Source organism: Tenrec ecaudatus, chromosome 1 (genome assembly GCF_050624435.1).
Source record: "Tenrec ecaudatus isolate mTenEca1 chromosome 1, mTenEca1.hap1, whole genome shotgun sequence".
Lineage (NCBI taxonomy): Eukaryota > Metazoa > Chordata > Mammalia > Afrosoricida > Tenrecidae > Tenrec > Tenrec ecaudatus.
The window spans coordinates 11,609,466-11,623,088 of NC_134530.1; the positions used below are offsets into that span (position 1 = coordinate 11,609,466).

A 13,623-nucleotide genomic window follows, 5' to 3' on the forward strand; every position below is an offset into this window, starting at 1 on the left:
GCAAGGTGAGCTCCTCTATATTATCGCATCAGGTTCTAGGGCAGTGCAATTATCTAGTGCCCTCAGGTGCTAAAGAAAATGCTGGCTTTCAAGTCAAACCAGACACCCTGTGGATTAAAGGTCTGGGAAACTACATCCAGAAATTCAGCTATAGAGAAAATTTTACTCTGTTGTACATGGGGCCTATGTGTGGCAGAGTACACTGGACTCTTTGGAAAAGTGGGTTTTTGTTGTTGTTGTTTTCTGGTTTGAAAATGTGTTCCTTAAAATTGTCCCAGATAGCTCTGACGTCTAAATCTTTGACTAATAACAGCAAGATGTTAGGTTTAATACCACCAGCAGCTCCAGTGGACAAAAATAAGGCTGTTTGTTTCAACAAATATTTATCATCTTGTAAACTCTATAGAGATGGTTATGAGTTAGGGCCAACTGGATAGTAGTAGGTTTGGTCCCTTCGGAAATAAAAACAAAACAGAACAGAATGAAATAAAGTGCAGTTACTAGTAGATTTCAATCTCATGGATGGTGACTTTATATTGCAGTGTAGTTTGTTGAGTTTTCATGGCGAGTACCTTTAAAAAACAGATCACTGTGCATCACACTTGAAGTGCCTCTCGATAGGGTTGGAGCAGCCGACCTTCTGCTTAGTGAATGCTTAACCTTCAACCGCCTCGTAAGTGCTACTAATGGATGACGAGGTTGAGAAAGCTGAGGATGATGCTGACAGTAGTAGTTGCCATAATATCAATAACATGTATGTTGCTTTACTCGTGCCAGACTTTGCAACCAGTATCATGTAGTTTTTAAACCATGTTTTTAAAATAACTTTCAAGATTCAGACATAAACTTTATTTTTATTTAAAGATTAGGAATACATTCTAAACTCATTTTGAGTACAAAAGGGCATCAATTCAGCTGTGAATATTAGTAGTGTTGCTCTGTTTAAAGGGTACCTAACCAGTATTCTAACCTGTCAACTCACCTGCTAACACACCTGCAGTTTATCTGAGTTAGCTTGGGTGTGATGCTTAAATGAAAATGAATGAGTTCCATTTATTTTTCCCTTGCGTTGACAGAATTTCTTGGCCCAGCAGTGGCCTAATAGAAAATATCTGTGTCATCTGTACATGTTACTTTGTTTTAATTCCCTGTGACCAACTATAAACACGTGCCTTCTACGTCCAAGGCGCTTTCCTCCCTCTTAGGATGTCCAGTACGAAGAGAGAGATGACTCAGACTCAGTTATTTCTCTCCACGTTTTTCATCTGGAAGTGGGAAGGGAAGATAAACAGCAAGTTGAGTGGGCAGATTGGTAAATATGTGGATTATGGCTTGGGCTGCTTGCTGCAAGGTGAGCAGTTTATGATAAATACATACTCTGCTAGAGAAAGAAGAGGTTTTCTACTCCTGAAAAGATTTAAAGTATTAGACACCCACAAGAACAATTCTACACTGTCTTATAGAGTAATCATAAGTCAGAATTGACTCAATGCCAGCAAGTTGTGGTCTTGAGAATTGGATCTCACTGCCTGGCCAATGAATGAGTTAATAGGGCTTGGTGTGTTTTACTCAATTTGATTTTATTAACTTAGGCAGTGATATTCCATTCATCTGCTCTGTCCTAGATGGCTGCTATGTTGTCAGAACAATCTTGATGGTAGAGACGGTGTCTAAGACATGAGTTTTCTATGTTATACATTACTTATTCATTTATTAGTCACTTAACATAGTATCTACAGCACAGTGTTTAGTAATTGGAGAGATTTTCATAAAATGAAAACAAAAGAAGAGGAAAAAGAGAATGTGTAGACATTCCTTCTTAATGGCATAAAATATTTTTCTGCTTTCTGCCATATATTTTAAACTAAGGTTATTGACCCTTACATGGAATTGCCAAGAAAGTATTGAGATATATGGGTGTAAATACTAGTACAAAGATTAATAAAGATGCTACCCTAATAAATATTCAAATTTGGTGTAGAAGTTATAATGGACTGCTCAATAGATGCCAGGCAGTCAGAGATGAAAGATGGGGCACCCTCTGAGCCTTTGTTCCCTCTTTCAAAACAGATTGAAGACTGTCCTCTTCCTACCAATTTTGTTTGAAGGTGAACAACTATACTCACTTCTCCTCTTGAGATTTGCTGAGTTCACCTGGAATTTGTCAACTGAGGCTGTGTTTTACGGGAGTCTTCATGGGATAAGTATTTGGACCATAGAACTTTGATTTATATGGCAATAATTTATTAGACTATTAAATGTAAATTGAACACACGTCAATAGCTACTACTCAAGTGACAATCCTTCAGTTATACTTTTAAGTTACACGGATATTCTCACTTGTGTCAGTGGAGAAAGCACAAGATTTACATAAGAGGAGCCCTTATAATTGTAATGAAAAATATACCTGAGTGATATTGGTGAATTGTTTTCTTGTGGGAACTTTGTCATATTTCACTCAGGGGTAAGGTAACCTCATGGCAAGAGTCCAGCAAGAATTGTACATATTTTTTATATCTTTTTGAGTTGATAAAGCACGGGGTCACTTCTATAAATGAATGTTAGGAATCAAGGTGAGAATATGGCTCTGAACTTACTTTGTTGAGAAATGTTTGATTGCTACATTAACTTCTTCGCTTTGAATGATCAGTTGAATACTTTCATTTATTTGTGAGTTATTTTTTTCATACTTTCTGGTTTAGTGTCTGTTTACATGTGTATGTTCTTCTAAAGTCCTTCAATAGAATGACTCTACATTGGTGTGCACAGACAGGGGTACAGAAACCAGTGAACAAAGAGTTCTTGGATTAGTGGATGTTCTATAACTGAGAAGTGTTGGTAGTGATTTTTGATATTGAAATGTGAATGATTTCCATGTGAATTTTCAGAATTCAAAATACACTCATTGGCTGTTTGCTCTTTTCCTCCCCTCCACCCTTAGGAACCTGTTTTTTCTTCTCTACAGGTGTCCATGATACATGGAAACAGAGAATTTTACACGTGTCTCTATGTTCATTCTCCTGGGCCTGTCAGATGATCCAGAACTGCAACCTCCTCTCTTCGGGGTCTTCTTATTCATGTATGTGGTCACTGTGCTTGGGAACTTGTTCATTATCCTGGCAGTAAACTTTGACAGCCGCCTCCACAGCCCCATGTATTTCTTCCTTGCCAATCTGTCCTTGGCAGACATTGGTTTCACTTCCACCACAGTCCCAAAGATACTTTATGATATTCACACACATCTTAAATTCATTTCTTATGTTGGCTGCCTGATTCAGGTGTCTTTTTTCTACCTCTTTGGGTGTATGGACAGTCTGCTCCTCAGTGCAATGGCCTATGACAGGTTTGTAGCCATTTGTCATCCCCTCCATTACTCAGTCATCATGAACCCCCGACTCTGCCGTCTGCTTCTCCTGGCAGCTGTTCTCAGTAGCCTTTTGCTGTGCTTGTTGCATTTGTTGGTGGTCTCACTACTCTCCTTCTGCACTGAGGTGGAAATACCAAGTTTCTTCTGTGACGTTGCACAACTCATCAACATTGCCTGTTCTGACACGCACACCACTATCATATCGATGTACTTCATTGGGGCCGTCTTTGGTGGGGTTCCAGCCTCATGGATCCTTTGGTCTTATACCCAAATTGTTGCTTCCATTTTGAGAGTCCCATCAGCAGGAGGGAAGTACAAAGCTTTTTCCACTTGTAGCTCTCACCTCTCAGTTGTCTGTTTATTTTATGGGACTAGCATTGGTGTGTACATTAGTTCAGTTGTCGCACGTTCTCACAAGAGTGGTGCCGTGGTCTCAGTGATTTATACCATTGTGACCCCCATGCTGAACCCCTTCATTTACAGCCTCAGGAACAGGGATCTCAAGAAAGCTGTGCATAGACTCCTCAGCAAAACATCTTATTTTAAATAAGCAGATCTGAGTAGGCAGCAAGCCAAACATGTGGAACTAGGAAACATACCCATTTGATTATAAAACGTTTGTATGTCTTATATATTTTATTTCGTTTGCTATTACACTTCATAATAACTTTTTGTAATCGGTTACTTAGTGGTTTATTCTATTTGAGCTGCTCTTTGAATGCTTAGCAGTCTGAACCCACTGACAATTCCAGTAGGACTTGAATTACTTGCTAATGAAGAACAAGGATCGCAGCCTTCAATGTGGATTACAACTCAATGTAAACCCAATTACAACTCAATTTACAGAAACCCCAATTCTTCATGTTTTTGGTGGAACCGTGGATTTTTCAAAATGCCCTAGCAGATGCCAGTAGGCAGGTAATGTTGAAGATTATTGGTAAGTCACACCATTAATTTGCTTCGGTCATTTATTGTTCATGAGTGAACGCAAATAGCTTAAAATTTTCAGAATTCTCATTGGGTTATAATATTACAGAAATAGCCCAAAATACAGGCAGTGTTGTTTTTTCTCAATGTGCCTGGTAGTGCATCTTCATATTTCTTCTTCTGCCACTATAAATACCTAGTTATAATGCTGGATATTACCCTCGATTCTTGCTGCTCCAAACCCACCTTTCATAGAAAACATTCTGATGCAAGTGTAGAACCCTCTTTTGATGCTCTTGTTTTCCATTTGGAGTTCTTATTGCATTCTAATAGTTGTTTATAAGCTAACTACCCCCAATCAGCCCACACTTTTCACTGTACTCCTTATAACTGTGAGTTGGCTCTGCTTTACACAAAAAGTATCTTGATGTTACTATTTGGGGTATGTGTTTCAGTCTTTTAAGAACTATTATAATAATTGTCATATTAAATATTGACTACTCGAGTAACCAGTGTGATTCGCTGGTTGTTGATGAATACTAATTGACTTCTTGATTAACGCTAACTGATATACCGTAACAAAAGGAAGAAATGCAGGTTGCCATGTGTCTGCATTAGGAAGACATTATGAGGTCAAAGTATTGGCAGTATTTGGTCAACGTATGAAAATGAAGCTGGTGGTATCATAATTGCAGCCATTGTATGACTCTAATGGTACCTTAGTACATTATGTCACCAAAGTTTTATGAAGAAATTTAACTGTTTATTTTCTGGCTATGACTGTAGGATAATGAAGAGCCCCTTTTCTCAACAAAGAGGAGCTCTTTCTTCCTCTAGTAATGAACTTGTTAGGTTTCCACTCTCTAACCTGGCTTCCTGACTTCCCTCCTGATGAATCTCTCTTGTGAGTCCTTCTGCCTCTCAGCACATGGGTATCCCATTCTCTTACACAGATGCTACACACAGTTCCTGATTTAGAATGAAGTGTATGAAATCTGTTGAATCACTAGTTTAAATTACTCTCCATCACCATTATGGTGAAATATCACCCAACTTCCCTGCTGAGAAACTTTGAAACTCCAAGTGACCTTCAAGCTAGATGAGTCACAGAACACCTTACAATTTCATCTTTAGACAGTGAAAAACCTGTGGTCAAAGGGCAAGGACAATATATCATTGGTCCATATATTAAAAATATACCTTAGCTAGGGCATAGTTTTTGTACATTTCACTTTGTTTACTTTTGAATAATGATTCACTATCCCATAGGGAAAAACAAAGATATTTTTACATTAAAGCATCCATTATCAGATGGATCCATGGACTTCTGATGCAGCTCTCAGCTCAATCTTTGATTTATGATACGTGCTTGAACTTTTTATGTTTTGTACGCTTAAATAAACAAATACATTTTCTGTTATTATGAATATCAAATAATAGCCTTTTCAAGGTAACAGTATGTGTAGATTAAGAATCATAGATAGAATAAAGAATGAGTTTTTGATAAGTTATGCAAAACACACCACTACCAACATCAGTTGTAGATGAGTCCATCGGATTCCTGGTGACACCATGTATGTTTAGAGTAGAACTGTGCTCTTAGTATCTAAAATGGCTAATGTTTCAGAGATGGAATATGATGACTTTTTTTCAAGTTAACATTAGGTGGACTTGAAGTTTCAGCCTTTCAATTAGTAGCCAAATGAATGAACTGGTTGTGTCACTCAGGCATACTATAAAAGCTCTTATATTTTATATAATGTGTGATTGAATAGGAACTGGAAGGAGTGCTGTTCACCACTCGATCATTACACTCCTTGGTTTTCACATGCTTGGATGTGGCCTGACTCTATTCTCAGAAGGTTTATGATTTTAAGTGCATTTTAATTGGTTCCACTTCGTGGACACCCAATGTAAAACAGAAGAAAACACTACACCTTCCTTTACATGACACCATTACAGCCACTGTCATATTTAAGTCCAATGGTTGCAGCAACACTGAGCTCAAATACAATGAGATTGTGATAAAGCCACGGAAGCAGCTCTGCTTTGTTCTCTTGTACATATGTATGCTATGAGTTGGAACAAACTCAAGAGCATCGAACAAGGTCAACAAAAGTTATTTCATATACCCACTGATGTATTTCATTGGCAGGTTATGATATAAAATATGTGTGACCAAGTAAACAATTCTGTAGTGCATTAACAGACATTTTATTGTTGGGTGCTACCCAGTAAGTTCTGACCAATATCGATCCACATGCAAATAGTAAAAACACTCCTCAGCCCTGGACTATCCTCACAATTTTTTCATGTCTGAGCCCATAGTTGTTACCACTGTGTCTATCTATCTCTCTGAGAGCCTTCCTCGTTTTCACTGCCCCTCCACTTTACCAAGCCTGATATCCTTCGTCGAGGGCTGGTTGCTTCTAACGATGTGCCCAAAGTATGTAAGACAAACTCTTGTCATCCTCACTTTTGCGGATCGCTCTGAACATACTTCTTCTGAGACAGATTGCTTTTCCTTTTAGCATTCCAGGACACTCAATATTCTTCTCCAGACCACAATTCAAATGCACCGATTGTACATGAACTACCCGCAAAAATGTAGAACTGGTGTTATCATTCAAATGATTCAGTATAAATCTACTACATAACTCCTCTTTCACTTTGTTATAATGTAGGGTCTTGTCTGTAGTCATGATGGTAAACATTATGGTAACGATATCACAAATATGAACAGGGTCACTCATGGTGGATCGGTTTCATGAGCTTCCCAATGAAGACTGACTAGATAAAGGATAGAAGATAGATAGGCAGCCTGTCCATGATTTGGACATGTTATGAGGAGTGACCTGTCCCTGGAAAAGGACATGATACTGGGTGAAGTAGAGGTGCAGCAAAAAGAGGAAGGCCTTTAAGGAGATGGACTGACACAGTGGCTACAATGGGCTCAAATAGAGGAATGATTGTGAGGTTGGTGCAGGACCGGGCTTGTTTCATTCTATTGTGGATGACATAGCTCTGGGTTGGAACCCTCAATGATACCTAAGGCCAAGAACAGATAGAAGGAAGAAGTGGACCACATTGGGAAAATTGTCCACAGAATATCTTATGGATAGCACTGGAACATTGAAACGCTGCCAGAAGAGGAGCCCCCAGGTTAGAAAGCTCTAGAAATATGAATGGGGAAGAGCTCCCTCCTCAAAGTAGGATTGTGCATAAAACTAAGCTTTCAGAGCCTCCATTTGCATGGTTTGAAATTGAGAAGAAAGAGCTGCAGACAGACATCAGACTGAAAGAGATACATCTGTCTGTGGCCATTCTAAAGAAATGATGCAACAGAAGTAGGAAACCATTGAATGATGCCATTATTACACCCAAAATATTTTTTCTTAACAAAATTCAAAATAGTTATACTTTTATAGCATGAGGGAACTCCCTGAAATTCAAACCTGTTTACAAGAGCACATGAAATAAGGGTTATCTTTGCGGATATCAGAAGAATCTTGGTTAAAAGTAAAGAATACAAAAAATATGTTAATGTCTCTTATTGGCAAAGGTTTCAGCTGTGTAAATCATAATTAACTATGTTTAACACTGTGAAGGATGGTAATTTCAGAATGCTTCATAGTGCTAATGCAGAATCTATAAGTACACCAAGAGGTAATCTTTTGGAAAAATCAAGCAGCTATTGAGTATTTTAAAATCAGAAAAAGTGGGCTTTGGGATGTGCATTTCCTCCTACTTTTAACTGAAAAACTGCACCTAATTGATATGACCAAGAATGCTGCTTCATGACAGGAGGCTCATAAACAGCCTGGGAAATGCAGTTTACTCACTTTACTTACTAATAGTCAAGAGGATGTCAATCACTTCATGATGACGATCAAAGCGTACAGCCTTCAATTTCATTACCTTTCCATGAAAAGAAAGCAAAAGCCTCACAACTGTACAGACAGACATATTAATAAGTGGAGAAATGACTGAAGCAGTCAAGGATTTTATTTTCCTTGGAAGCAGCAGACAAGGAGTCAAATGTATGAATTGGGAAAGTCTGCTTTAGAAGATCGCGAAAGTGTTAAAGAGGACTAAGGTAGGTCTGACCCAATCCAGTGGTAATTCAAAGGCATCATAATCAGGTTTAAACTGGACAGTGAATAATGAAGAGGTTCAAATGAATGATGTGTTAGAATTATGGTATTGCTGAGAATGCTGAAGGTGTCAAGAACTTCGAGAAGAATGGACAAATCTGTCTTAGAGAAGTATCATTGGAAAGTTGCTTACAAGCTTGGATGGCTTATATGGATTTGTTTGGGTCATGAATGACCTAGAGGGACCACCACAAGAACATATAGAACTCTAAAATATATTAGAGCTGGGTAATGGGAAATAAAGATGTTGTCCTTGGGAAAGAAATTTTAATGCAGAAATGGAAAAAATTCTCATGATATAGAAGATTTTACACTTATTAAAGTTAGGTGCCATAAACTTTGTTACTACTCATAGGGATCCTTTGTGTTACAGAATAAAACATGGGCCTATTTTATGTCAGATTCACAATCATTTGTGTATTTAATCCCATTTTTGCAATAGCTCTCTCGATCTGTCTCATTGAGTGTCTTCCTCTTGTTCACTGACCGTTTAATTTAGCAAGCATTCTGTCCTTCCCTAGAAACCAAGGCCAAGTTATGGGAGACTTGGTTTTCTCATCCTCATTTCTTATTTATGTATTCATGTATGTATGTATTCGATTGTTTATTTGTTTATTTATTTATTTTTAAGCATGCAAGCGCTCATCTCCAGGATGGCCATGATTGCAGCACACAGGTCCGGGCAGAAAGAGGGAATATATTTCCAATCAAGGTTTATATACACTCAGGGGGCATGCAAGACTCTGAATTACAGGTAACCACATATGTAACAGGAAGGGGTTGTACAAGAGGCACACCCATGACAGGGTTAGGAGTATACAGGAATAGGAAGGGGATGCACTAGCGGCATACATTGAACATGAAGACACACAGGATGAGCAGACTCTAAATTCAAGATGGCAGCCTAACCATGGCCATCCTGTGTTGCTTTGACCTTTTCTCTCTCCTTCAGGGAAAGTAGCTTTTATAGTTGTCTTGTGGCTCTCCTTCAGGGGAACAATCCATTACCTGTATAGAAGTGAGTGGGCTCTTCTTAGGGTGGGGCAGACTCTAGGGTCTGATTTCTCTGGATGTTTGATAATCTTCAGGCAGATAACCTTTAAGCAGTTGACCTCCAAATGTATAGTCATTGACCCTGTGTTAAGCAAGCAGCACGGATAATGCCATTCTCACTTCTTAAGAAGTGTCTTGGTTGTACTTCTTCTAAGGCCATTCCTGGTTCAAAAGATCTAGCCTCCCCTAAATTACATGAACAATTCAGCGAGTTTTGAAATATAAAATCACAAACTGAGTTTTTTTTGTTGGTGGTGAATATCTGTATTATTATTTAAGATGGGTACCATGTGGAAATGAGAAATGGTGGATATCGGCAAACATCCTCTTTAGAATAGACACAGGGACTCACTCTGTCCTCTTCCTGTTTCCTTAATATTAAGGAGAACTCAGTGATTGGATTAAAGTACACCTATTTGCCTAATTGTATGCTCTGGACACTTAGCTCTAAGGCATATGTCTGTAAAGAACTCTCCTACAGTTTCCCACTCTGAGCTTAGTGAACACCATGCTTGGGTCTCTCGTCTAGACTCATTGCTACCTGTGTCTGACTCCAGAGGTCCACGTTTGCATCTCTCCTTCCCGTCATGGAAGAAACATTCTCAGCTCTTATTATCCACCTGGCAGTGGAGAGGTGGTACCCAGGCACTTCTTCATACACAGAAATAAGTTAGCACATTCCAGTGAGCACTGTGAGGGACTGTGGAAAGGGGAGGGATGAGCATTGTCTCCTCCTTATCCAAACAAGCAGCCCACGTGGATGGGCATACACTCAGAAGCACTATTCCAACTCAGCAGACTGTGAAGTTTCTGCTCCTGGTTCTGGGGGAGGCTGAAGAAATTTCATTTGGAGTTTTGGTTCTTAATATATTGGTTCTAGTTTCCACACAAACGTTCAAACCAATGAAGAACATAGCCTCTCTCAACTTTTCCCAGAACTTCAAAATGATCTTGGGTATGATACCGATAATGATGATGATGATGAGAATGTTGACAGTTATCTGATGTCACGAACATTTTTTTTTAATTCAGTCCAGTGTCAATGTCCAAGTAGAACTTTTTATGTAACATGTGTAGTTTGGGGTTGTTGTTTTTTTACACAATCACAACTAGTAATGAAAAGAGTAATGAAATTGCTTGCCAGTTTATAGGAGGGAAGTAGCCCTTGTATGTACTTTGTGCCACGTCCTGGATTAGAATATTTTTCACCCAGATTTCAATCTGATCAATCTGACAGCAGGCATAAGACAGCTCCCGTGCTCACTTTGCCATTTCACTTCTCTACAGGAATAATTATGTCTCTCCTGCTCTTTGGTGCTGTCAGGGTACAGCCTGCTGGACTACGGTGGACAGCAGTAGGTTGACTCTAGAAAGGTTGGCTGAATTCACATATGGGAATCAGAGAAAGATTTCACAGATGAAGATTAAGGAAGGATCTGTCTCAGGCCACTGTTCCTGAATTTTGTCTTCCTCCCACATTTTTCTTAGTTAACTCATCTCAGTCTGAAAGGAGAACCTAAAGGTCAGTTCTGGGGTTCAATTCTTTGTCAGGAAATTGGAGTACAGTTAAATGTGTCGCTTGGATGTGTTTTTGTTCATTTCTCTTGACTTTTACACAATTTGAAATGTGAAGAAAGAAAGTTAATTAATAGACTTATAATTTAATTGTGAATCTAAGTTCTTTGTTCCTTTTGGTGTCTGAGATTTTCCCTAGAATCAATATGCACATGGCAGAGGAATCTGAATTGATGTAAGGATTGTATAGATACTGGATATTATTTCTGTGAATAACTATGTGATGGGTGCATATCACTCACATCCATGGAGCTGATACTCACCCACAGCAACGTTATAGGACAGGGTAGAACTGTTCCCTTGCATTCCTGAGACGTTAACTCTTTCCTGGAGTAAAATGTTCCATATTTCTCCCTCAGAATAGCTAGAGGTTTTGAACTGATGGCCTTGCCGTTAGCAGCTTCATGGATAACCCCTATGCCACGAGAGTTCCCAGATGAATGCGTATAATAAGGACGAATTATTTTTGTTACTCTTCTTAACATTAGTTTAAAGTAGCCTCTGAGTCAGATTACAATTTGTTGGCATTTGATCATTTCAAAAGATACGTATGATAAGTGACAAATGGTATTGAAGGAAGCCCTCCAGTTACACTGAAGACATTAGGGAGAAGCAATTCTTCTTCTGTAACATGCTCCCGTGGTGTGCAGTCAGGTTGCAGGAACTGCTGTGACGCATAGAATACATGAAAAGCTAGGAAATTGTCACCTTCAAGATTAGGGGGCCGTAAGGCACTGTTGTTTGTCTTGCAATATTCTCTTCACAACCTTCTGACTCTTTGAATCAGAACAACAGTAATGTTGTCAACTACCTTATACAGAAGCCCATGTAGCTAGACACTGAGAGAGACTTTCAGAGAACTAAAGACAGACAGAATCATCCCAGAGTCACATAGGCGAACATGGGCATAAATCCCTTCCTAGTCACGTCTTGGGATGACTGCATCCCAGGCAACACCTCAAATGCAGCCTTGTGGAATCCCTTGCTATAAAATCCTACTACTCCCTGGTTATATTTATGAAAGTACTGCATTTGCTGATATTAGATTGACTCTCTGCTTCTTTGATGAAGAAATGAGTAGGAATCACACATTCAGATGCCTGTTACATCCTTGTGTGGTACACATGTCCTATGCTTGACTAGTAACCCAAAGTTTTGGGGGTTGCCCCTAATCAGCTGTATGGTTGAAGAAAGGCCTGGTGACCTGTTTTCACAAGGAACCTCATGAGCACAGTTCAACCTTATAACACATTGGTGGGCAGAACGCAGAACTGAGATGAAAGCAATGATGTACTGTGTTAGTTTTAAGATTTACAAGTAAGAAATGAGGCGTTCACGTGTGATTTCCCTTGAGCCTAGGAAGGACCCTGTCCCTTTCTGGACACTCACTTTCATCCTCCCTCATCTGGAAACTAACAAGTCCTCAGAGACTGAGATCACATCGAACTATAAAGCGTGAGTTGACTTTTCAGAATCAGAGGAGTATAAATTATAAGACCACCTGGCCAATCCTCTAATGTGTATGAAGCCTTCCAGCAGACTTCATGTGTGTGCTTCTTCTCCCAGAACCATCGTCTGCAACAGGAAACCCATGTCTGAATCTGTCTTCCAGTCAGTCCGTAAGAAGAAGCCTCAGGTCCATTGCACACCAGACAGGGAAGGAACTCTGATCCGACACTGGTTGGCCAGACCCCAGTGGTGAAGTGAGACAACCCAGTGATTTCAGAAGGAGACAACGACTCCACAAAGTTCAATTGTTATCAATAGGATCAACAGAACAATCAACACTGAAAGGAAGAAAAATCCACAATGCATACTTTTATTTAAGAAGACTCTGAAATTGAAGTTCTTGGCATTGGTAAGAATCTCAAGATTCATCCGGGGTTCTGAACTCAGGCTCCACTGCTTGCAGCGTCCATAGCCATTGCCTGCAGCCGAGAGCAAAGCTAGTTCCTCAGTATTATCCTATCAAGGTTCTGGGGCAGTGCAATCATCGAATGCCCTCCACAGCTAAGGGGAATGCTGACGTTCAAGTCAAACCAGACGCCCTGTGGATTAAAGGTCTGGGGACCCGCATCCAGCAATCCCACTATAGAGAAAATTTTTACTCTGCTGCACATGGGGTCTACGTGTGGCAGAGTACACTGGACTCTGTAGAAAGCTGGGTTGTTGTTTTTTGTTTTGTTGTTGTATTTTTAGTTGTTTGTTTTGGTACTCTGTACCTTAGAAGGATAGTTCTTTAAAATTGTCCCTGAGCGCTCCGAGGTCTAAATCTTTGCCTAGTAATTGCAAAGTGTTAGGTTCAATACCACCAGTAGTTCCAGTGGAGAAAAATGAGGCTGCTTGTTCCAGCAAATATTTATCACCTTGTAAACTCTGTAGAGATGGTTATGACTTAGGGCCAACTGGATAGTGGTGGGTTTGATCCCCTCGGAAATAAAAACAAAATACAACAGAATAAAATAAAGAGCAGTTGCTAGTGGATTCGAATCTCGTGAATGGTGACTTCATATTGCAGTGTAGAAAGATACTTTGTTGAGTTTTCAT

The 13,623-nt window shown here is 39.5% G+C and overlaps 1 protein-coding gene across 1 annotated transcript; it reads left to right on the plus strand.

Annotated features, from left to right (window-relative positions):
* The first annotated feature begins 2,978 nt into the window (after window positions 1-2,978).
* On the plus strand, window positions 2,979-3,917 carry LOC142442372 (olfactory receptor 7E178-like). The gene has a single exon (XM_075543557.1). It carries the CDS (start codon window positions 2,979-2,981, stop codon window positions 3,915-3,917), a length of 939 nt encoding a protein of 312 aa, XP_075399672.1.
* The last annotated feature ends 9,706 nt before the right edge of the window (window positions 3,918-13,623 follow it).

Excerpts from the sequence above, each read along its gene's own strand:
- LOC142442372 (XM_075543557.1), top strand. The coding sequence starts at position 2,979 with ATGGAAACAGAGAATTTTACACGTGTCTCTATGTTCATTCTCCTGGGC.